General features: G+C 40.7%; 1 protein-coding gene across 12 annotated transcripts in view; it reads right to left on the bottom strand.

Moving 5' to 3' along the window:
* Positions 1–26,128, bottom strand: part of ASPH (aspartate beta-hydroxylase) — a 221,872-nt gene that overhangs the window by 182,049 nt on the left and 13,695 nt on the right. For 7 of the 12 annotated variants that reach the window (XM_082364703.1, XM_082364701.1, XM_082364708.1 and 4 more), the window contains exons 2-3: positions 3,100–3,249; positions 1,630–1,674 (exon numbers count right to left, since the gene is read on the bottom strand). In XM_082364703.1, coding sequence (XP_082220829.1) covers positions 1,630–1,674; positions 3,100–3,249 — 195 coding nt within the window. Of the gene's footprint in view, positions 1–1,629; positions 1,675–3,099; positions 3,250–8,871; positions 9,031–26,128 lie in introns of those variants that run through there. The other 5 variants (XM_082364707.1, XM_082364709.1, XM_082364710.1 and 2 more) reach the window with 2 other exon arrangements.

Genomic DNA, 26,128 nt, shown 5'->3' with positions numbered 1-26,128 from the left:
AAGGTGTTACTATTTCTTACAGTCCTGCATATCGGCCATTAATGCAACCAATCAATGCAACTCTTTGCTCCTTTCATCCTTAAAAGCCGTGCCAATGATAATCTCACTTAAAAATGAAGGCAGTTCACTTAGAGATTGAGGAAATATTCACCTAACAAATCTAAGAAATATAACTCAGATAATATTTTCTTTAAGGGCTTAACAATACCCTGAGATTTAATCATTTCAGAATAGTTTTTTTTAACTTTACTGCTAAAAATCTTTTAGGTAAAATTTTCAACATATATAAGGAATAATACAGATCCACTTCTAACAGTTACATGAAATTTAATGTTTCTAAAGTACAGAAGTTCCTCACACCATTAATACTCAAAACAAAAGAACATCCACTGAGCCTCAAATAAAGACCATATATAATTAACATCGAGTATAAGTACTAAAAATAAGAGGATGATTAATTTTACGTTTCATAATAATGATTTATGATAGAAGCATCATGAATCAACCTTTAAAAACAGACTTCTGGAAATAAAGTATGTAAAACTGGCTTTTTGAAACTACAAAGGAAAACTTACACTTATCCTGCTTAAAAATGTAATTAGAACCGGCCACCTACTACTAAGAAAAAAAATAAGGCTTAGAACAGACAAGCTGAGAAGACAATACTAGCAGAGACTTCCTCCTTCAAGAATAGTAAACGTGTATTTTAACTTTATCATCTCAGAGCACTGGTTCAGCATTTCAAATATAAGTCAAATACATTCAGTTCCCTAAAAACATCCTAAAATCAACACAGTTCATAATTCATCATTGGGCAATGGCTGTGAAGAGACTTATTAATTTAACATATTTTAAACAACAATATTTTAAATAGCAATATTTAAACCGCATTTACAAATACAGCATCAGTACTAAAACACCAGTCGGCAGCACTGCCACCATTTTTGTTTGTTTGTTTGTTTAAGCAATGCTTTTATTTTTACTTATTTTTTTTGAATTTTAGAATTGTATTTATTTTTTTATACAGCAGGTTCTTATTAGTTACCTATTTTATACATATTAGTGTATATATGTCAATTCCAATCTCCCAGTTCATCCCACCACCACCACCCCCCGCCACTTTCCCCCCTTACTGCCATCATTTTTTAATAAAAACTAAGTTAACTCCAATAAAGATGTTAAAAAAAAAAAAAAAAAGGAAGTTAAAACATTGCACAACAGCAGGAAGAGCTTTGGGAGTAGAGTTGCTATGACCAACCTAGACCCTCCCAGAGCCCTTGTTCCACTTAGGAAAATATTGTTAACCTGCTATGTAGAAGTCTGATTGACAAAGCACATACACGTTGAAAATGACAGTAACAATAATAATGTAGAGATAAGGAAGTTATCATTTCTATAACTAAGAAAATATAAGTGAAAAGTGCTAGTCTGCAGTTGAGGCTACGTAGAGCACAGAGTTCAAATAACAATAAAAAGATAGAAAATACTATACTTTCTCACAAATTTAAGAGGGAAAATTGGTCCTACCACGTACATTCTCTGATGCAGGTGATAACTAAAATAGTAGACCAAGGGTGAGGTTTTAGAGACTAACACAAGTAGACTTAAAATGCATCTCCAATAGCCTACCTTGAAGTACCTCTGATAAGTTATAACGGAAGTCCTTTGCTTTGGCTGCATGCATACAAAAACACGAAAATTGTTACTTGAGCTTAAATGTACACATCTTTTAAATCTCTTCTTTTGTCTAATAGACTTTGCTTTGCAACATCACCAACATAAGTTAACAAAAGCACAGATCTACTCAGAAGTTCATCTCCAAACTAAAATTCTTCTTCTATCACTCTTATCAACCTCCTCGGAGACACTTTCCTCGAAGTACAATAATAAAAGTAAGAAGCTTTAACAAAAGGCAGATTACATGTGTGTTTTGTTATTCTTTGCCTTTCCCCCCAGAAAGATGGCTGGCTATAATCTAATAAGTAAAGCAAAAGTGCAGAACGGTCTATGGAAGGGAGGGGATTATCTCTGCGACACTGTACATACAGAGAAAAGTGTGCATTTTTTTCAGTGAAAAGGTCCACATCTTTCACTGGATTATTAGAAAGGAAGGCCATTTACTCACAACAGTCAAAAAGTGGAAATAACCCCTATGTCCATCAATGATGAAAGGATGAGCAAAATGTGGTGAATCCATACGATGGAGCATAATTCATCCATAAAATGGAGTAAGTACCAAACCTTGAAAACATTACACTAAGTGCAAAACAACAGACACAAAGGGCCACGTATTGTATGATTCCATTTATATGAAATGTCCGGAATAGGCAAATACACTGAGTGTATTAGTGCTTGCCAGGAGATAAGAAGAAGAGGGGGATGGAAATATTCTGAAATTAATAATGATGACAGCACAAAATTATATGTTAAAAAACAGTGAACTGTACATTTTTACATATTTACAATATGAATTTTATCTCAATTACAAAAAGAGACTTGGTCAGGTGAAACAACAAAAAAAGTATGACTCCAAAAATTATAAAGAATCATTAATGTAAAAAACCGTGAAAAATTGCAGTGATTATAGGGAGAGAAAAGGAAATGGAGAGGAAAGGAAGACAACTATCAGAAGTAACACAGCAACTTCCTCAGAACATCCTACAGGCCACACCTACACATGCACGCACACACACACACTCACATCCACACACAACAGTTCCAACAAGGACACAGAGGCGTGTGCTTGGAAATGCTTTCTTTAAGGCAGGGTCTTGCAAATTGTGTTTACGATCCATTCATGGGTCCTTAAATAAATTCAGTGGCTCCTGACCAGTATTTTAAAAATTCATAATACAACAAAATAGAATAGAAATTATAGAGTACTGCATGTCGCGAGAGTACGTACTGTTAAAACTTTTTGGTGTGATATATAGACAATATGAAGCCTATTTTTTTCTATGACAGATCAGGTTCAAAGAAGTTGAAAGTACCACAGCAAGGTAACCCTGATAACATCCCCTTTTGTTCCTTCCCTACTGAGAACCACTGAGAGGCTGCAGAATTGACAGTACCAATAAGAAACAATATGAAAATCCTTACCTAGCACTTCCTCGTAATCAACAAGATCAAACCAGACCACAGCTACCGATGTCCAGACTCCGAGCAATGCAATGACCATAAACCACGTGAAAAACGAACTTCCAGAAAGTCCTCCTTTCCTCCCATTCTTGTGTCCTCCATGCTTTGTCTCTGTTAAAAAAATAAAACAGACGGACAATGTCATTATATAAGAAGAAAACACTTTATTGAACCTCTTTTCACTGAAATATTTCTCCAGGAATTTGAGAGTACTTCCAATGGTAAATTACTTCAAAACTATCAATAGTTTTCACTTAAATTCTTAAATCATGTTACACAAAATAAAGATTTTAAAAATGGAAAAGACTATGCTTAGCCTCAATACCACATATGTATGACCCTAACTTCTAAGTAACGAAAGAAATAAACTACTAATGGGCTAGCGATTTTTTTAAAATAAAAATTGATATGTGTATTCCTTCCAAGTTCACCTAAACGACCTAAATATAACCTCCTTCAAAGTTCAGAGCATATTAACAACTTAAAGAGATCACAAATGTAGCCAAAGCCTATTTTTTCTGTCGCATTTAGTTTCTGTCGAATTTTGAAAACTGTAACTGCCATAGAAGAAGCTCCCCCCAAAACGCTTCATATTCTTAGCCAGAGAGACAGAGATGAAGGAAGGAAACTATTTATAGGAAACAGAGGTCAGGGAAGAAGAGAAGCCAAACAGTGCAATTCAGTCCTCCTCAAGACTCACTGGGACCCAGGGAAAAAGGGAAAGGTTTTCATAATTGGTCTCGACGTAGGATACAGTTTTGTAAAGTGCTGTCCACCAGAAGTGTCATATATCACATTTGATATGTTTAATATACTTTATCCTCGTCTGGAAATACTCATACAGCCAAAAATAAACAAAAATAATGATAGTCAAGTCATACTAAGAGAAAATGGTCAACACTGTCCTTAAAAGGACCATAAAACTCAAATTTCTCTTAAAAAGGAATATGATAAATATTAAATATTAATAAACAAATTAGAAGAATATGTCATATCTCAACATGCCCTTTGGGAAAAGGAAAAATTTATCAAGCAAGTAGGAAAGTAGGATGCTATCTTCCGTTGCTGGAGCACGTTACCTCCTCTACATGCACGCGATTCTCACAAGGGTCCCCTCAGTGTTTCTCAAGAGGGTGTTTCTGGGTTTAAACAGGACAATTCTTCATCCTGTGTGACTGTTCCTCACACTGCAGGGCAGCTGGCATTCCTGCTTTCCTCTGGTCCCACAGGTAAGTAGCTCCCAGTGATTATGACAAACAAAAACACCCCCAAATATTTCCAAGTGTCCACTACAACACTTGGGGTAAGGACAGGAATAATCATCTCTGTTTTATAGAAGAAAGATGAAATGGTTCACCCAAAGCCACCAGCATAAGGTGGGTCGAGCCAGGAATAAGCCCTGACTTCTATGCTCCTGAATTCCTTGCTCCATATGAATGGGCCAAACTTCATGATTTCAGATACCTCACTAGCTCTCATCTAAAACCTGCTTCCTGATTCCTAAATCCAGTTCTAATTAGGGAATACTGGTAGTAATTTTCCAGTGGCTTAAATCAACAACATACTATCAATTCTTCTTGTTAAAAAGATATACATATTTTTTAAACCAACCACTAGATCAACTTTTCAAAAGGGGTCATAAAAACTGAATCAGTCTTAGAGCGTGTACGTTATGTTTGTGGATATACACACTCAAATATACACATATTTATTTATATATCTATATTTAAGTATGTAAATTGATGAACTAAATGAAACAAAATTCCTTCTTAAAGAAAAAGTCAATCTCCTTTTCTAGTGTTCTTTAAATATTAACAGACCCGTCAATAAGGGCCAGATTTATAAATAATCACATGGTGAATTTACAAAAGTATGCTTTACTAAATAACATCCGGCCATCTAATTTGTTTCTTTTCTTTTTCTTTTTCCTCACATGATCTATTAAAAGTCTCCTAAAAGCTGGCTATATAAAAACAAAACTTATACATTTAAAAAAGTACCTGCTGGGCACAGATCACAATGTTACTTATTAAATCCACTTAAAATAGGCTCCACTGTTTTATTATCTGAATATAGTCACCGGAGTAGAGACTGGGTGAAAATTTCTGCAATGCTGGTGAGGGAAAATGATGATTTCCAAAATTTTATGTGTCTTAAGTACAGAAGTTATACGAAGAACAATATAAAATAAAGCACCACTATAATTTTTAAAAAGAAAAGAAATAGCTTCTGTGGGAAGGGGAGCACCACAGATTCAGTAACAGTGTTGTGTGTTTAATTTATTGACCTTCTACAAACATGAAGACATTTTTTAAGACTGTATTTAAAAAAACCTTTATTTCTATACAACAAATCAATATATGCACATTACCCATTTGTATAGAATACTAACTATAAAAAGAATAATGCCTTCTAAATATGGAACTATAATAGTGACTAAGGATGTTCCTCCCTTGGCTACTTATTATCTAAGAATCAAACTTAAACTTTTTATTTAAAATAAGTGCTAAAATGGCAGGAAAACTGGGTTCTTGTCTTATCTCCTCTTGGACATTTTGTAGCTGATACCAGTCTCTTGTACTGTTCCTGATTAACTAGAAAATAATAAGGCCAAATAAATATAGTTCAACATTTTATTCATTCATTTAATGTATTTATTCAGCACATATGTGCCAGACATGACTCAATTTTTCACTCAATAATTAAGTTTTCAAAATGTGTACCTCAATAAAAGTACACCTCAGACGATGCTATTTGAAATAAGCTTATAAAGAAATAGCTAATAAAACAAAATAATAATTTGAATTTCAAGTCCAATTCTTTCTCCATTTCTATCTCTTTTTTTTTTTTAATTTCCCTTATTTATTTATTTATTTATTTGTGGCTGTGTTGGGTCTTCGTTTCTGTGCGAGGGCTTTCTCTACTTGCGGCGAGCAGGGGCCACTCTTCATCGCGGTGCGCGAGCCTCTCACTGTCGCGGCCTCTCTTGTTGCGGAGCACGGGCTCCAGACGCGCAGGCTCAGTAGTTGTGGCTCAAAGGCCCAGCCGCTCCACGGCATGTGGGATCCTCCCAGACCAGGGCTCGAACCCGTGTCCCCTGCATTGGCAGGCAGATTCTCAACCACTGCGCCACCAGGGAAGCCCTCTATCTCTTTCTTAAAGCAGAAACAGAGGGGGAAAATTCCTGAGATTCTCAAAAGGAAAGTATCATTTATCCAAGTTAATTCGTAATACTCGTCTAAGTTATTAACCTGCACCACCAAATATAAGTAAAAAGTGGAAATGAGTTTTAAAAAAAATTATATAAATGCATATACCAAAACAGAGAGAAGGGATTAGGAGGGTAAAGAGAGAGAAAGCCAAAGACAGTAAAGAATACACCTTTACCGAGAATCTATTCACATTTATTTTAGACATCATGCTAACAACTTCAATCAAGTTTCCTAACTCACTGCACAAAACTAAAGAATAGACTTTAGAGACAGCCTCACCCAAAGGAGTTAAAGCAACAAGTGCTGATGGAGGGCAGGCCTATAAAATGTTTGAATACAGCACGAGTAGACACAAGAACCTGAACAGTAGCAGGAGGCCATTTATGATTGATGCTCACTGGCAACCCTGACTAGTCCTTAACTATTAAACTTATAGTGGTTAACTATTAAAATAATCTTTAGTACAAGGTAATAATGATATCATATTAATTCTGTCATTAAACTATTGTTTTAAAACTGTTTAAGAATGCAAGAAATGTACAATAAATTTTGGAAAGATTTTCATTCAAAATATTTTTTTATTAAATGGATTTATCGCTTAAAAGCTAAATGTTAAAAAAAAAGAGTAAATGTTGTTTAGCTAGAACATGAAATAATTAGCATTATTTTATCCATCCCTTTATAATATCAAATAAATGAGGTGTTACTCCAGTAGTATTAATCTTTTTACTATTAATATTTACCAATTCCATAAAGGAACAAAACAGTAAATTATAGAAAGGAGTCTTTCTTGAGACATCTTTTCTAGGGGAAACTTTTTAATTGACACTAAATAGCACACTCTTGATATGTCACTTTATAAATATGGTGTACCTAGTCCCATAGGGCAGATCAGTTTCTGTCCAACTAAACTGAAAAAAGCAGAGTAAGATAAACCCTTCGAGAGAGTTTAAAACTCCCCAAGCACACCTAAAACCAGTACTGCGTTCCAAACATATTCTGAAAGAACATCTAGTAGTTGTCCCTCCTTTCTAAAATCAGAATAAATCTAAGAATTTTCATTTCATTTCTGGCTCCATAGTCAACCTATAGTCCCAGGGATTAATCAAAAAGATTTTTTTTAATGAGGGTGAAGAATATGGCAAGAACTACGTGATTCATTTTTTTTCCACGTTGACCCATCAAATCAGAAAACGCTCTCACATACTACCAAACACAGAAAATTACCATGGTGATCAATGGAATGAGTCTCCCCAAAATGAAGACTGGGCTAGGAACAATCGGAAATTTTATTTATTTGGTTAGAAAAGGGAAAATAGAAGATGCACCCCCAGCACCTGAGCACTAGTCAGTTACTTAACTGGAAGTACAACTAAGTGAATTACAAATAACCATTTATGAGATTTGGTAAGCATTATGCTGGTGATTTCATATTTATACACAAATTCTACTCATTCAAAGTTTTAAAAAACCATAAAAGCAATTCATCAAACTGATCATTTTTCTACATTACAAAATGTCACCCTTTAGGAGCCATGAACTGTTAAAAGTGGGTCAGAAGTAACAGCTGACTTTGCCTCACTATGTCCGTTAAGCAATCCATGCAGAAGAGGAGAAATGCCTTCTAAAAGAACTAAAAGTCCGATAGGTATCTCATATTCTTCTTCACGGCTCCATGAGCCACTTTATCAGAAAAGTCAAGTAAGCCATTCTAACCATTTATTTAAAACAGTGTTCAAAGCAGAGATACTCATATTCTCTATACTAATAATAGAATCCTTCCAGCGGCTGCTCGGGCAGCTGAGAGTTGGAAGCAGTCTTTAATATGTCTATTTTATTTTTCTTAAATACATTTTCAATATAATGAGCCAATATAGCTTGCCTTCAATTAAATGAAAAGACAGTCTTAACTTACAAAGAAAAGCAAAAACAAACACATACAAAAATGTAAATCAACACATCATTAAAGAACGCTTGAAGGTTAATGATTTGATTTAAAAAACAAAATAAAATCCCAATGTCTTTTCTTTGCATTTATTGCCTGCTTCACAAAAATTAGGTCCATTTCCACATATGGTAAGTCTCTGCTTGAGCCAACTAAGTGTGCTCATTAATACAAAAAGGGACTTATAAAGCCCTTAAACTTCCTATAACATTAAATGAGATCTGAATGCACACAATTCTTTAAGTTCACTGTAATTAACGTCTAAGACCAAGACAGACCACATGTTCATTTTTCTGAAGTTTGTAAAATGTGCTCTCTGGTAGTACGATACAATAAAAGATACTCTAAGTTAAGACACTAAAACTTAATATTCATATTACAGACAGATTAGTCCATGAAAAATTAAACTATTCTGAAACATCGAGGTCTCCAGAAGTTCAAAATAGAAAACGTAGAAGATGCAGTCAAAGCACTTAGCCAAAAATATTTGAACAGCGCACAACTGAAAACCAAGCTAAAAATTGTCGGCTAGATCCCAAGTCACTTTTAACCCAAACAATAAAAATATACCTTTACCTTCTGCCATTTTGATTTCTTCAATCCATTAATAATATATATGGAAGAAAAAAAGCCAAAGCCCTATGAGCAGGTATCAGGCACACCACAGGCCCTTCGTTACCGGAGCTGTGGACTGGCCAGTGGCTCCTCGGGCAAGGCCTCTAGAACTGAAATTGGACCTGACTGCAAGCTCTGTTCACCAGTTATTTTTAGAGGCCTCTTCCTCATGGCCAAATACTGCTAATCACTCAGGCTGCAATACTCTCTCTGCTAACAGTCCGACAGCCTTTCTCCCACTGCTGGGGTTCCTTTCTGGGTTGGTCCTATCCCCCCAATTCCAAACCCTAAAAAATATCAGGCATGCTGAAAAAAAAAATGGAACAAATGCGCTGCCAGTTTGGGTGTTTTTGGAATCAGTCTTGAATGGTTTTAGCACGAGTACCAAATCATGCAAAACTGAAACAAGTCTTGCTATAAAATGTGGGCCCCAGGCCCTGCAACAGCTTGAACTGATCCTTCGGAATCTAATCAAACGCCTATATGAAAAGTCCATTACATAGTTTGTTTGAATGAAACAGAACCCTAAATGGTAAGAAATGGATTAATGCTCTAGAATTCTGATTCACAGGCATTACCATCCCAAGACTCATTTCCTCAACAGCAAAACTGAAGCAACAATCAAAAACTTTTTCCCTAGGGAATTCCGTGGTTAGGACTTGGTGCTTTCACTGCGGGGGCCTGGGTTTGATCCCTGGTCAGGGAACTAAGATCCTGCAAGCCGAGTGGCGTGGCCCCCCCCCCCAAAAAAAAAAGTTTCCCTAGAGAAGGAGAGAGCAAGAGCTAGGAAGGAAGCATGAAGTGAGGAGACAGGGAAAGGAGGAACTCTTCATCAGTAAGAGTAGCATCTAGGAAACACTATCTCAGGAAACTGGAAAGCCATTGCACAACCGCATTCTGATTTTCTTCAACTTCCCTCCAGTCCCCTCTCCAAATATTCTCTTTGGGGAAATAAAACCAGCCCAATTTCTTCACTGATTTAAGATTGGCAGCTCACAGAATTCATCAGAGCTCTCATCAGTTACACTAAACTAATCTAGCACAAATTGTATCCGGAGTGAGGCAGCAACCTTTCAAAGTTCTTTATGAGTCTTAATTTTTTCAGTCAAACAATGCTTCACATGCAAATGAAACAGTTAAATGTTCTGACAAGGAGTCAGCAACCTAAGATACCAATATGTGATGGCTCAGAGCTGGGACAGAATGAACAGGGCAGCTGGGACAACTAATCAAACCTGACCAGGGTCTTAGGTGTTCTGACCAAGAGCCATTCCTTTCCTCAAGGATCTGTCCCACTGAAGTCGGTGCCTGCTAAAATGTTGAATAGTGAATCATCTGTTGACAGGGGTTTAAGATAGATGACCAATCAGCACACAGATTTACCAGACAAATATTTCAGAAGCTTCTTTTGTTGTTTTCAGAGGGAGAGGGAAAGTGACAAGAGGCCCGTCTTGGGAGCACTGGAAACCAAGCCACCACACTTACGTGGCGGGTAGCCTGTTTCAGACTTAAGAGACCTGGCTTCAATTCCAGCTGCTTCATTACCTTTGATTTGAGGGAAGTCATCAAACTTCTGGGCCTCGATTTCCTTGCCTATGAAAAGTGTCTTGGCACAAACGAGGTGTGCAAATATTTGTTGAAGTCATGCATGCAACACATTTTGATTGAATCCGTCTGGACTCGTGCATAAGTCTCCTCATCTCCAGTTCACAGCTCTTTTCATGATCCTAGCCTGCCACCAAGACTGCAGGAGCTGCTAGGGTTTCCTCTTTCCCTTTATGGGCCTGTACAAGGCCAGCTGCACCCTAAATTCCGGGTCTGGGGCCAAACACTGAACTGAGACAAGAATCACAGCTACTAAGTATGGGTATGCCTCACCACTGAGGCTCCTTCCACGCAGCTCCAATTATTCCTCCTCCACAAATCTTTTTATCACACATATTCACACATCCTAGAGTTAACCTTCTCCTTTGTTTTTTGCAACAATTTTACAGTTATTTCAATCAAATCTCTTCCCTCCTCAATTTTGCAATAATGGCATACCTGTTATTCTGGATAGGGCGATTAGGATGAATGAATCTCTCTGAAATAACATTTAATCCATCCCAGTGCTTAAGGAAAAAGAAATCCTGACTTGCAAGTAACTATTTCTTATAATAACAATTCATTTTTATGATGGGAATTGTTTATAAAAGCTTTTAAATAGATAAAATTTGCATATTGCAATCATGTTTTTAAAACCCTAGCAAAGAGAACTACAGTAGTATTAACTATTCCTTGTAGTAGCTGCTGAAACTAATAGCCAACTCCTAGGTCCAAGCAAAGACCAAACTTCTGCAATGTGCTCTGAGACTATTACTCTCAACCTGACACCACTGGAGACCACAAGAGTCAAGATCTATGTCCACGGAGTCCAGCGCTCTCCCTGCCTCCAAAACCGACCAGGTGAAAACCCATCAGAGTTCTCATGGAGTGAAGTGATGACTTCCTCCGCTCACCCAATTACGCAATCAAAAGTGCTGCTCAAACTTTAGAGTCACCTGGAGGACTGGTCAAAACAGACGCTGAGCCCACCGCAGAGTTTTTGATTCTGTAGGTCTGCAGAGGGGCTAGAGAATGTGTATTTCCAATAAGCTCCCAGGTAATCTGATGCTGCTGGTCTAGGGACCACACAGAAAGAGAATCACTGTACTACTGCCTGCACTAGCGATCCCTAATTCTCAGGGTCTGGAGCAGGGGAAAGGAGCTCTTACTTTTACCAAGTTCCAGACCATCATTCCCTACCACCTAAAAAAGAAAAAAACAACAGAACCCTGTTCCCCCAAGGTCCATGCTGTCCAGTTATACTACCCTCCACCTGCCCCATCACTGTCATCACCCGTGTGCAGTAACCTCTCCCCTCAGTGAAACCTTCTTCACCTCAATTCCAGCCATAACCATAGGATTTCATGTCCAGCCGTGTGGCCAACATGTCAGGTTCTCTTTCCTTCATTTCTTCATCCATCCAGTGACCTTCTTCCCTTCCATTCTATATCCCCACTAGTCCTTACATTCTCACCATGGACCTTACCACAAACCCAACCTAACTCACCTTCCTAATCACATCTTCGTTCTTGCTGAAATATCTCTGCACCTCTCCTAGCACAACCATCCTAACAGATCCTGCTGAGAAAGCTCTGCTTGTTTGGGTGCATCATAAGGATTGCAGGATATTGTGAGATAGCAAAAATACAGTTCTTTAAAACAAAAACTAAAAACCTTTCATCTATATACAGTCTCCAAAGCAAACATGAGCATGTTTTACCATTCTAAACCCAATATTAAACAGCCAGTATTACAGAAGTAACAAAAGACAACTCAGCAGACATTGTGTAAAATCTCCTTAAACACACCAACTCAGCTGTTCCCAGGTAGAAGGAACACTACCTCTACAGGCAAAGGTTTAGGTTCTATTGAATACGTAAGCAAAGAATGAAAACATCCACTCTGATCACGACTTTCCCATTGTTCCACCTTGTTTACTCAACGATTTCTTCTTAGGTCTCTTGCTTCTCCTTTTTCTCACCCCTCTTCATTCCCCTCCTGCCTTCACATCTTTCCAAATCCACCTTAAGAGTCCATAGTTCGTTATTTAAATCACTCCCAGACTCACTAAGCTCCCTGCTGCTCTATCCTTTCACTGTATCAATCTGCCATCATTGGCTCCCCGGACAAACACAGCTATTCCACAATGACTATGTCAAACTTATCTGCCTCTAAAGTCTTCTATCTTTGCAAACTCAAAAAAAAAAAAAAAAAAAAAAAGCCATAGCTCTTACATCACAGAGAAGACAGAACCATCAGCCGGGAGCTGTCTGCCAATGGCTGTGCTCTACCAACCATTACAAGGCGAAATTCACCTGCATTCATTCTCTGCTTCCCTCCTAAGTCCTCCGTGCCCCTTCCCTCCTCAGCCACCTTATACTCTATCTTTTCCCTCTCCTATTCCCCCAGCTCTCTGCCTTTACTGCATCTTCCCTCAACCCCACAGCTAGCCCCTGCTCTTCCACCTCCCTGTCACAGGTGAAATTCTCAGCAGGGCCATCATGTCACTGCTTTCACTCTCCAACCCCCTATTCACTCCTTACAACCCGGAGGCTGCAATCTGGCTTCTGCACGGGCCTCCAGTGTAGTGGCGCCAACGTCACACCAATGACATCCATCTCACTAAACCGAATCGAAAATTTTCAGTCCTCATCTAACTTGTCCTCTCAGAAGAATTCTCCCTCCTTCTTAAACATTCTCTTCCCTTGACTTTTCGTTACTCTAGAATCATTTTCGACATTTGTGGAATTCTAATTCCCAATCTCCTTTGCTAGCTCACCCTCCTCTAGTTGACTTTTAAACATGGAAATTCCAGAAGCCTTGGTCCTATGGCCTTTCCCTAGTTTATTTTAGCTACCACCTTCTAGATAGCTTAATTTTTTCTCTCCTTCAGGTTCACATACCTGTCTACTCAATATCCCATGTGAGTGACTTAAGGACACCCCAAACTCAGCTTATACACGACTGGACCCATCATCTTTCCCACCTCCTCTCCAGTGTTCTAAATCTCATAAGCACTTCCATCAAGCCAGCGGCTTAAACCAAAACCCTGGGATTCATCCTAGACTTTATTCTCTCCTGTTTCCCAAACACCCATCTCCCAAATCAGAGTTTCTACATCAGGCCAATGGATTGCAGCTTTGCCAAGATTTGAATTCTCCTCAGTACTTGGGTCATCCTTGCCTATATGTACCCCAGCATATTTTTAAAAATTTCTTTTGTATGCGCCATGCCATGAAAAAGTGGGAAACTATCTCAAATGGCCCATATTTCTGCCTCTTTCCTACGATCATCTAAATCCAAGTTAGCATCATTTCCTAGACGACTACAATACCTTAACATAAACTTTAGTGCCCCACACAGCAGCCAGAATAATTTTTAAAATCTGACTGTATCACTACCCTGTTAAAAATCCCTCAATGGCTTTACAGTATTCTTAGGATAATATTAAAATCTACAATGTGGCCTTTAAGACCCTACTCAACATGGCCCCAGTCTAGCGCTCCGGCTTTAGTTTCGTGTCCTTTCCCCAAGCTGTCTATACTCCAGCCACAAAAAACTCACCATGCTCTTTCCAGTCTCAGGCTCTCTGCACACGCCATTCCCTCTTCCTGGGATGGCAGCACTGCGGTCCTAGCCTAGCTATCTCCTCCCACTTGGCTTAAATGGAAACATTTTCTAATATACTCTCATTGTAGAATGTACTTCTTCATAGTGTTCTTTCATTGGTAATTAGACAACTACAATAATTAATTTCTTAAGTTCTTTCTAACTCCAGAATGCAAGTTTCAAGAAGCCAGGGACTGAACCTGCCTTGTTCATTAATGTACATTTGCCCTGCACCTATCTGTTAAATAAGTAGGTAAATTCTTTCTCAAGTCCTTGATATTATATGAGTAATCAAACCTCTTCCTGCCTACACTTCAGAAATAAGAGAGCAAAGGGACACAAAAAATGGTCCAACAAATGCCAGGTCACTTCAGGTTTCCTCATCTCCAGGAATTTAATGATCTTAAAATTCATTCATAAGAGGAAAAGACCTATAAATCATTAAGAATGAGATATTTCAAAAAAGAAGCCCAGTGGTTCCCAAATACTGGTGATGAACCCAAATCGGTCCATGACCAAGTCTTCATCGCTCTGTGTCAGATAAATTCCTCATTGATCAATCCTGGGTGAATGACACCCAGCTTGAACACAAGGAGGCCTGAGCGCGAAGGAGATGCTGTAGCCCATTCATCAGGTCCGACAGTCAGACACCTGACGCTCCTAACACCTCTCCTGAACGGTCCTGTGTGGAACAGGCATGAGTGGCTGGAGGAGTGACAAGGGGCTGCCGTGGGTTTGAGAATTTAGTAAAACAAAATTGAGAAAGCCATTTCCATTCGAATCAAGATAAATAAGGGAAAGAGAAACATTAGCAACAGCTGTCTAAATCAGCCTCCAGATATTTTTTGGAATCTTTATTATTCTTTGGAACCCCAAGCTGGGGAACCACTGCCCTAGCTTGTGCCTCTGTCTGTATCACCTCTGATTCACTGCAGAAGGGAACACCTGAGTCGGAACACAGGTCCATCAACCCCACCTTATGAATCTGTGATGGGCCAAAACTCCCCCGGTAAGAAGCTAAAAACATAATAGAAATGGGAGTTAATTCCAAAAGCTCATGCCAGGCCTAAGGAGATAGTTCTTTAAACTCCGTTATTCTTTCTACAGAGAATTTAATAAAGAAAGAAGACTTAGTCTCATGGGAAAAAACACCCCCAACCTAGTCAATCATTGATCTGTGTGGATGGCTATTAGCATGGTATTGAAATTCAGACAGTCTCCTGCTGAACCTGGAGTGGAAAAATGTATTTTAAAAAACAAAAAAGTAAGTTGTGGTGTCCATTCAGAAACTGAGGTGGTGAGGTGAAAAGTTGTTAAAAAACAACAACAACAAAAGAAGTTCTTTTTTTCAAAACTAAAAACAACAGAAAAGCCTAGCCTACCCTTTTAGCTCTAATTCCAAGGCAATGAGACTAGGTCACAAAGCCATCACGTGGGACCACCACCAATTTGCTGCTGCGTCCCACTTCCACCTTAACCCATCTAGACGGCAAAAGATGGGTTCCCCACCAGTCCCCATCCTTCCCCACGAGTCCCCACTTCCTAGGGCAAAAGAATTCAGCGTTTACAACAAAGTGCCCTATAGATGCAAATGGGGCGGGAAGGCAGGGAGTAAATAAAAGCAGTAGCACAAAATATAGGGAAAATTCACATGTAAATTACAAAACATATGGGTCTTAAAAAATTATAGGGCACAAAGCTGATGCAATTATGCATCACACTACATTTTTGGGGACAGCCAACAATGCTTTACTAAATAAATTAATAATAATGAACCTGATTTAAAAAATAATAAAAAGCAAGAATAGCTGCAATTGTGAATTGCATAGTGAAGAATTAAACTTCAGCCAAAGAGAGCTCTGGCTTTTGCCCTTGCCTGCTTGGAGGTCCCTGGCATGTCCTGCCTGACAGGAGTGATTTGTTTGCTTGGAGGCTTTGGTCATTGGACAGTCTAACAATGTGATTTACGATGAAGCTTTGGGACCGGCTGTGTGGCTGTATCACTTAACGGCAGCCATGCTCGCAGCATGTGATGGAGCCCCAGTAAATACCTCTGGGTACCAAAGGCTCGGATGAGCTCCCTTAGTTGGCAGTACTCCGTGCATATTAGGCAATACTTATGTCCCTGAGGACGATGGGAGCTTTGTGTTCGGAACCTTCCTACTTTGTCCTGAGTCTCGTCCTTTGGCTAGTTCTAATTTGTATCCTTTCACTGTAATGCAACTGCAGTGATGAATAGAGCACTTTCCTGAATTGTGAGTCATTCCCAGGAATTATCAAGCCTGAGGGTGGTTGTGAGGACCTTCAAATTTGTGGCCAGCTGGTCTGAAGTGATGGCAGCCCTGGGGACTGGCCCACCCTCAGCAGAGCTGAGCAGGAGCCGGGAAAACCAGGGAGGAACAGCTGCAGAGGAAAGGCAGCTGCTACCAAGAAGTCTGCACCCCCGGCAAGGTGTGAGCTTCCCCTGGCCCGAAGAGGGCAGCAAGGGAGAACAGGGGTTTGTACCATCTCGCCAGCACCTCGCCCAAAAGCGTTGACTGCCGGGCACGTGACTTCCAAGAGCAAGAGAGGGCGAGGTGCTCTGCCAGGAGTGGATGCCCAGGAGGGCTGGAAGACATCGTACCCTCTGGGAAGGTCCCACCAGGCCTTCCAAAGAACTCACAGAGGAAGCGTTTCGGTGCCTGTCACTTGTGGGCAATTGGGGCCAGGTGATCTTATCAACCAGCAGGAGACTCCGATAGGGGCCAGCGAGGGGACAGAGGGCTTTCCCTCTCTCCCTCTCCCTTCCCTAGCGCTCCTGACAAGCTAGAGCCTGGAAGAGGCAAGAAGGGCACTGCCCCAAAGCAGACCACGTGGAGAGAACGCAAATACCACTTCCCCACTGCAGGCCCTCCTGCCTTCCTGCCAACGGGAGACAAGAAATGCTGCATTGAAAACGAGATCTTACTTAAAGCAGACAGACTTCTAGAAATGCAGAGTGACTAGGGTATGAAGGAATCTGTCCCAGGGATGGTCAAGAGCCTCTGCTACCCAGAGATCAATCTAGTCCGACTAACCACAGTGACTGGAGGAAAATGAAGCTTCATGCTGATACCCTGCCAGGCAAAGCCTGCTAAATAAAGCAGCCACAAAAGGTGGGCGGACCCATGAAAAACTGCCAGTATTTGACCATATGGAGCCCACAAAAATGGCTATTTCATAGGATTCAAAAAACAATGAATATTTTCAAAATATTTTATTACAAAAATTTCCAACACACAACAAAGGTGAAAGAATTTTACGTAGGATATCTGTGTATGCATCACTACATGCTACAATTAACATTCTATTATCTGGCTTATGGCATGTCTATTCATCCCTCCGTATCCATCCGTTAATCCATTTTATATGTCTAATACATTTCAAAATAAATTATAGACATTAACACACTTCCCCTAAGTACTTTAGCTTCTATATCATAAACCACAGTCCAATATTTATCATTTTTACATACAATTTACATAAAATGAAATGCCCTAATTTTAAGTGTACGTTCCCTGAGCTTCCACAAAACTATATACTGTGGGGCTTCTCTGGTGGCACAGTGGTTGAGAGTCTGCCTGCCAATGCAGGGGACACGGGTTCGAGCCCTGGTCTGGGAAGATCCCACATGCCGCGGAGCAACTGGGCCCGTGAACCACAGCTACTGAGCCTGCGCGTCTGGAGCCTGTGCTCCACAACAAGAGAGGCCGCGACAGTGAGAGGCCCGCGCACCGCGATGAAGAGTGGCCCCTGCTCGCCGCAACTAGAGGAAGCCCTCGCATAGAAAAACGAAGACCCAACACAGCCAAAAATAAATAAATAAATTTAAAAATAAATAAATAAATAAAGGCCTTTACCATCTGAAAAAAAAAAGACAAAACTATATACTGTGTAACCCAAATCCCTATCAAGACACAGAACACGAAGGCCACCCCTAAGTTCTCTCATGGCCCTTACCATCCACATTCCACACCAACCCCAAATGCAGGGACAGCCCCACTGTTCTGCTTTTATTTCACCGTAGGTTAGTTTTGCCTGTTCTTGAAATGTCATAAAAATGTATTAATTTTATATGTTTTTTAAATATATCACCAAATTGGAAAATGTTGAACCTTGACAGGGTTTCCATGCTTTACATCCTTAAGTGTGATGTCTACTTCAGCACTTTTACACAGTCACTGGACCTGTGACACAACCATTCACAGAAGCCATGTCACTGGCTCAAACACTATGCCAGTGAAAAGGACAGTCATGAAATCAAAGTCCAGGATGTCAACTAAATGTCTGTTAGTGGCAGACATCACAGAGGAAAAGCAAGATAACTTTGATTACTTTAAGGACTATTTTCATTAGCTCCCATGAGTCACAAAAAGTTTCCCAGCTAGTTAATGCTTCCCTCAAATTCGACTGGATGGAATAAATCTAATGCCTCTGCCACCCAACAGCCCTGCCAAGACTTCAACCTCTTCTTTCAAAAACCAGTGTACTTGTGTTTTTATCGGCATGTTTTCCCCCAACTTCTCATGACTTGCACATTTAAATTACCGGTCTGTTGTAAAGGAAGAAATCAAAAAGTGTCTCTTTACTGTGATTTTCACCTTATCCATACCTCGTAAGAGCTACAGAATATCACAAAAAGCAACATATTTTAGAGGAAAGGCATCTGGTTTACTCATGAGACTTTGTGGGAGAAAATCTATTTTAATAATAAAAAAAAACTTTAAATAAAAGAGAGACCAACAATTCAAAGGTGGAGGTGGCTGTTTAAAGGGTACCATTGAAGTAAATTAGGAAGATTTGACTACGGACTTTAGTTAACAGTGCTGTGAGTAGTGTTAAACTTTCTGAGTGTGATAATTAGGAAAAATGTGCTGAAGAATTCAGGGGTAGAGTATCATGATTTAATTAAGTGGTTCAGCAGTAAAATGAATAAATAAATAAAATGGTATGTGTGTGTCTAGAGAGACCAACAGAAAAGACAAAGGCATCAAAACAACTGGTGAATCTAAACGAATTTTCTCACAACTGTCTTGAAGGTTTGAATTTTTTCCCACTAAAAAGTTGGTAAAATCCAGATTTCCAGGCCCATTCTAGTCCTAAAGAATCAGATACTCCAGAGGGTAAGGGTTAAAAATCTGAAACGTTAAAATCTCCCAGGTTAATTCATGATTGGATTCTGGATAAGTAAAAAAAGTTTAAAATTTCAAAACTTCAAGTTTTAGGGATGCTTCTGGAGACTCTTAGAGGAATCTCAACAGGGAGTGCAGTTAGATAATACCGTATCAGTGTTGCATTCCTTAGGTTTGAGAACCCTACTGTGTCCTTAGGAGATGCATGGGGAAGAAAGTAGTAGTTAAGTCGGTTAAAATGTCATGATGGGGCTTCCCTGGTGGCGCAGTGGTTGGGAGTCTGCCTGCTAATGCAGGGGACACGGATTCGCGCCCTGGTCTGGGAGGATCCCACATGCCGCGGAGCAGCTAGGCCCGTGAGCCACAACTACTGAGCCTGCGCGCCTGGAGCCTGTGCTCCCAACAAGAGAGGCCGCGACAGTGAGAGGCCCGAGCACCGCGATGAAGAGTGGCCCCCGCTTGCCGCAACTGGAGAGGGCCCTCACACAGAAACGAAGACCCAACATAGCAATCAATCAATCAATAATCTTTAAAAAAAAAAAAAAAAGTCATGATGACTAACAGGTTACCTTCAAAGAGGTCCCAAAGAGACAGAGAGAGACAGAGAGGAAGGAACGAAGGAAGGAATGAAGGAAGGAAGGGAGGGAGGGAGGAAGGAAGGAAGGAAAGGACGGAAGGTAGGAAGGTAGGAAGGAAGGAAGGGAGGGAGGGAGGGAGGGAGGAAGGAAGGAAGGAAAGATGGAAGGAAGGGAGGGATGGAAGGAAGGAAGGAAGGAAGGAAGGAAGATACACAAAGAGACCAAACGTGACCAATTGCCAGCAGTTGGTAAATCCAGGTGAAGAGTACAAGAGTCTTTCAATGTACAAATCATTTTGCTGTTAAATAGGTTTGAAAGTTTCAAAACAAAAGGTTGGATAAATATAAAAATAAAAACAAAACTAAACTGATTTAAAAATTAAATAAATAAATAAATAAATAAATAAATAAATAAATAAATAAGTAAATAAGTAAGTAAGTAAGTAAGTAAGTAAGTAAGTAAGTAAGTAAGAGAAATCAAGGATCGAGTCAGTCCTAAACCCAGCAGTAATGAAAAGAACACTGATTCTGCCTCTGGCCTCCAACTTACAACAAACCAAAGGGGAAACGGTCTCCTCCAGGCAAGTTCTGCCCACAGACCTTCACCTGCTGGCTGGACATTTCCGCCGAATGCCCTGAGCTGCGCCTCCCGTTCACCTGGGAGTACAAGCCTAACTCCTCTGCAGCCTCCTGACGGGGGCGCGGGGAGGGCTCCGTGGGGGCCAGCGTCCCAGGGTGCTCACCCCTCCCGACACCGGGCTAACACGACACCCTCAGCCCAGGGCCTCATCGGAAAGGCGCTCCCCACACCCCGCCGCCTCCACCCCCCCCCAATATGCAGGCCTCACAAGTCCGGATGCAGCCCACCCTACACAGGGCGGGACGTTCCCCTCCCTCACCTGGCCGTGATGACACTCACGTGCAAGGGGATTCCTTGTCAGACACATCAAGCGGGCAGCACCCTCTGAGACCGCGAGCAATTAAAAAACCCAACCCCAACACAACAAAACACTAGGCCTTCTGGAAAATACACCTACTGCTTCAAGCCTGTCCCAGCTTACCCTCAGCAAGGAGTTCATTTTGCAGAACTGTGCAACCATGTGTCAAAGTCCACCTTCCCGGCCAGGCTGCCTGCGTGGTGTCTCTTTCCCTCCCGGGACTAACCGCCCTCACCTCTGTGCCACACGCTACTTTAAGAGACATGAACTGGGCCGGACGCCCTGAAAACTGACATCAACCCATGAAATCAGCGCTCTGTGGGTCCAGCGCTGCAGTCAGCTGTGGTCCATACTCTGTCACAAGACCGATGCGTTACCACCCGAGGCCCAGGGGGATTCTCAGAGATGGTGTTGAACACCTTGGTGAAGTCAGGAAAAATTACAAGATTGTATCCTGATCACTTGTCCAGAAAGCTTATCAAAATGCACAGTGAGAACCTACACTTAGTAAACCCGCAGTGTCTTTTCTATCCACTGAAAAATAAAATTTTTGCTTTTTTTTTTTTAAACATCTTTATTGGAGTGTAATTGCTTTATAATCATCTGTTAGTTTCTGCTTTATAACAAAGTGAATCAGCTAGACATATACATATATCCCCATATCGCCTCCCTCTTGCGTCTCCCTCCCTCCCTCCCTAAAATTTTTAATTCTAGAATTTGCCTAGGATTGTCATGAGACATCAGTTTAGAGTTGCCCTGAATCTACTTTTCTTTCTTTAATACAAATGGGCCATTTGTCCCTCAAGTGTCTGTCACCTCTTCTAATTTCCATGATTCCACAGAGTTTAACTGCCCAGAAGACATTAGCTGGGGCTGTAGTTTTGAGAGTCCTGAAAAGCCTTAGCTGGTTCGCATTTTAGTCTTCCTTTCCCTACTCCCTGAACCACGCACACTTCGTTCATCGGAGTATTTACTGCTCTGCAGCCCATAGGACAGTGACCTTCCCAGAGGCTGGTGTTAGATTTGACTGCTGTATCCCCTCCCCACGGAGCACAGGACCCGGGACATAGTAACCTCATTAACTTCACTGGACAATTTACACGGTACTCCCACAAAAAAACAATGCAAATATAAATGTTTTGGGGGCCATCTAGATGGTAAAGCAAATATAACATACATGGAGTATTCTGAAAACAAAACCGGACCACAGTCTGGTTCTGGGTGAGGGACAGGAATGGCCAGGGCAGGTCCAGCTGGGACCTCATCGGCTTCGTCGAATCGGCTGTCCCGCCTCACACCCCAAGTCTGTCCCTTTCCTCCCAATCCTGCCCCAGTTCAAAACCAAAGTGATGGTCAATGTCACCACCTGTTCTGTTCAGGTGCCCCCTAACTCTGCTCTCACTGACTCATTTTTACTCTAACCTCCCTCCCTGACCCCCGCCTCAGCTCCAGCTTCACCAAACTCACAACCTCCCTCTCTGGCTGAGGTCACCGGGAACAAAAGTCACCATACTAGGCTGCTGCCGAAGTTCCTAGGAGTATGACCCAGTGAAATCTGACCACCTAAAAAGGCTGAAGTCTCAAAGCTTTATGCCAGTTCCCGAGAAGCTAATGTTCAGGCAGAAAGCACAGGTATGCTTTTTTTTTTTTTTTTTTTACATCTTTATTGGAGTATAATTGCTTTACAATGGTGTGTTAGTTTCTGCTTTATAACAAAGTGAATCAGCTATACAGCAAAGGTATGTTTTACAGGTGCTGTCCTGACTGGGGTCCCTTCCCTAGCAGTGGCTAAAGATTTGTAATACCATCTTGGATAAAAGTCTTGTTCTAAATAGAACTTTTCTGCTCAACATGTTAATTCGGGTCAGCAGAATAAGCTTCTCTCAGCTTTATAAGCTAATGTAAAGATTTTAAGACACAAAGTAATCAAAATCACAGGATGGTAAATTTTAAAAGGCTTCCACAGTTTTCTCCATGTACCTAAATATGCATTCATTCGACAAATACTCTTGAAATCCCTGCCCTGCACTACAGCAATGAACAAGAGAGGCCGCTTAGCTTACAGTCCAGTGGAGGAGAAAAACAAATACAAATAAACTAAAAATTCATTTTGGTAAGTACTATATTAGGGTAAAAGAGTATATGGATGCAAGAGGGAGGAGATATGGGGATATATGTATATGTCTAGCTGATTCACTTTGTTATAAAGCAGAAACTTGCACACCATTGTAAAGCAATTATACTCCAATAAAGATGTTAAAAAAAAAAAGAATATATGGGAAAATGTGGATAAAATAATCACTTGGGAAGAACCATCCTCTTGAATTTAAAGATATATAGCATTTTGAGGGACAATCTTCTTTATAAATGTTAGCATTGTTCATATTTTTTATTTTTTAATTAAAATTGACAAACTTTAATCTTAAGTCAAGAAGGAAATATTGATAATTCTTACAAAAGAATTTTAAAAGCCAAAACCAAAAAATAAAGGGAACAAAAACTTAGCAGTATTTCGGTATTCACATAAATAATTTTACTCTATCTATGAGTCATTTTTAAGAATAAAGTGAGGAGAAATCAAAATCTTGCAAAGTAAGCAGAGCTTTTCTAATTTCACAAAATGCAGAACAAATAAATGCCTGCTTTGGTCCAACCCTCCTTCCAATCAGAATGTACAAACTCTGAATGCTTCCTACTGGCCTAAGTACTACAATGTTGAAACTACCAGCAAGGACTTGATCGATTTAAACAATTCTCCACATCTTAATAATTTTTATTTCTTTAGCTCCAACACTTATAAACATCAAGAGGACTTTGTGATCTGTCTTATGGCCCATACCATAAACCTAAAAAAAAAAAAATCCACCTACACAACACATAATTTTGGAGCACTTATTACATTCAAGGCAGCGTAGAAGACACAAAAACACAGCCTATATACTCTCAGTGCCCTTTTGATCTATGAGAGGGAAGTAAGACTTTTCCCTGTATTTGTTCATTCTAATATTTACTGAGCACCTACTACACCCAATCATTTAAGCACTGGAGATAAAAAGAAAACGAAACATGGTGTTTACCTACACCAAACATTAGGAGTAACTCTCCCAACCCTAACAATTACTCTAGACCAGGGTGAGTAAACTGTGACCCACCTCCTATTTTTGTATGAACCAGGAGCTAAGAATGGTTTTCACTTCTTAAATCAGTTAAAAAGAAATCAAAAGAAAAATGTAATAACATGATCATGAGACCACAATGCTGACCCCTGATCAGAACAACGGTGGCAACCCCTCGGCAGCCAGCGATGGTGAGACAGGTAGGGCTGAGCCAAGGAGCCCTGCTCTAAGCAAAACAGAAAAAGTCCCCTTCTTCTGCTGAGCGTGAACAGGGAAGCAAGCAATCCCAACGGCCGCCGGCTGCCATCCTGAATCCCGGAGGAGCCAGCCTCAGGATGGCAGACACCTACACTGAGAGGGTGCATGCCCTGAGGACATTTTGAGCCACTGATCCTACCACATTTGGTATGAGCACATCACATCTTTTTAAATGAAATCAATTCCTAAACTCTTCACGGGAGTTTGCGTCTGATGTCTGTTCCTAACACAGAGCTGCCCTTACAATCAAGCAAGAATGAAAGAAAACAGATCATCACGGTACAAAAGAAAATGTCTGTTTTGGTCGTGGTGGTATCACCCATATAGAATAAGTGTAGTTAGGAAACGCTTACTACATGTCACTTTGCAGCCAATCTTCATAAGTATGATATGAGTATTATTATCTCCATTTGAAAGATGGAGAACTATTTAAAGATGCTTAGAGAGGTTTGCTGACGTACTAAAGGTTAAAACTGAGTGGCGGCGCTAGTACTTGGGTCCAGTTCAGTCTGATATTTTGTTGTCAATGATTGGGTCACACTTTCATCTGCTGAAGGAACCTGTGAATCAATGAGGATGCTAAAACAGTTGACTGCAGAGGGCGCTACAGAAGCTGGGGGAGGGGGAAGTGGGTTGCAAAACCCAGCCTCTGGGGAGACAATGAAGGGAGAGTAAGAAGAACTGATGGAGGAGCTGCATCTTGAAGGAAGTACAGGAGCCACATAGGGAAAGAGAAAGTGAGGTGCTGTCACGGAAGAAACAGCAAGTGCATGTGTGGAGACTACAGAGAGCGATTAAATATGGCTTAATTAATATACATATAAAGGGAGCAAGGCTGCGAATGGCTAGTGAGGGTAAGAGAGGCAAGACCATGAAGTGCCTCCTAGATGGTGCTATGAAATCTGAACTACACCTTGAGTACCCGGGGGAACTACTCAAGGTTTTCCAATAAGGAAGAGACATGATCTAACTTCCAATTAATGAAGATGACAATGACAGAAGGATGAAATAGGACCAGTTATGAGTAATCTAAGCAACAACTACCGAGGATCTAAAACATTCAACTAAAGTAGCTTTGGAGTCAGAATTGGGATCTTGACTCCAGCTCCGACTTTTACGAGCTCCATGATCTTCAGCAAACTGATCTAAGCTTCCATTTCTTCATCTACAGAAAGGGAATTCAGAGGACTACTGTGAGAATTCAGTGCTGACGTATAAAGAAGTACACAGTGTCTGACACATAGTTAGCAGTCAGTAACAGGTGCTATGTTTTTCCTCTGTCACGACTGTTATTAAGTGAGGATTGTGTGGCATGGGATTAGAACCGTGCCAGGCAAAGAATCCTCGGGAAGACTATCCTTCAGGGAGCAGATAAAGAAAAGGAACAAGAAGAGCCCAGTGGATCTGGGACTAGTCTCTGCTGAGTCCAGAAAGACCTGAAGGAGAGAAGGCAAGGAGTCATACTACTCATTTGCAGTATCTGGCTGGTTAGAGGAGGGAGAGTACAGGATCTCTGTGTCTTCTGTTTTGTTTTTCATTTAATGAGAAAGACTAAAGAAGGGGGTCCAGGCTGTGGGAGGGGGTGGAGGAGAGTTCTCAGGGAGAAGGTAGTGACAGTTCAGGTCTCTGAGAAAGTGGTGCCCACTAAGGGTCCTCGAGAGAGACCCAGGACTCCGACCGTAGCCTTGACTTCCCTCTTAGGTGGGTGGGGGCCGAAGGTCCAGGAGAGCTGTGACTGCCAGGATTTTAAATCCTAATTGTGGTGCTGGCTCATCTTCACTCACCCACCACCCCGTTGGGCTTGCTCCTCAGTCTGAAGAAAGAAAAGGAGCGTTACTGAACTACGTATTCAAGACCTACTTCAGTTGTTGGGTACTTTCATGCCCAAATCAGAGCAAAAGCTTGCTGAGATTCTCAACTGGACTGGTTTTTGCAGCCACCATAGGTCCTAGACCATGTCTCCTCATCAGCCTCACATCAGTTGCC

Source organism: Balaenoptera borealis, assembly GCF_965194805.1.
Source record: "Balaenoptera borealis genome assembly, chromosome: 17".
Lineage (NCBI taxonomy): Eukaryota > Metazoa > Chordata > Mammalia > Artiodactyla > Balaenopteridae > Balaenoptera > Balaenoptera borealis.
The sequence above is the reverse complement of the archived record's forward strand: the minus strand, read 5'-3'. Positions and strand labels throughout refer to the sequence as shown.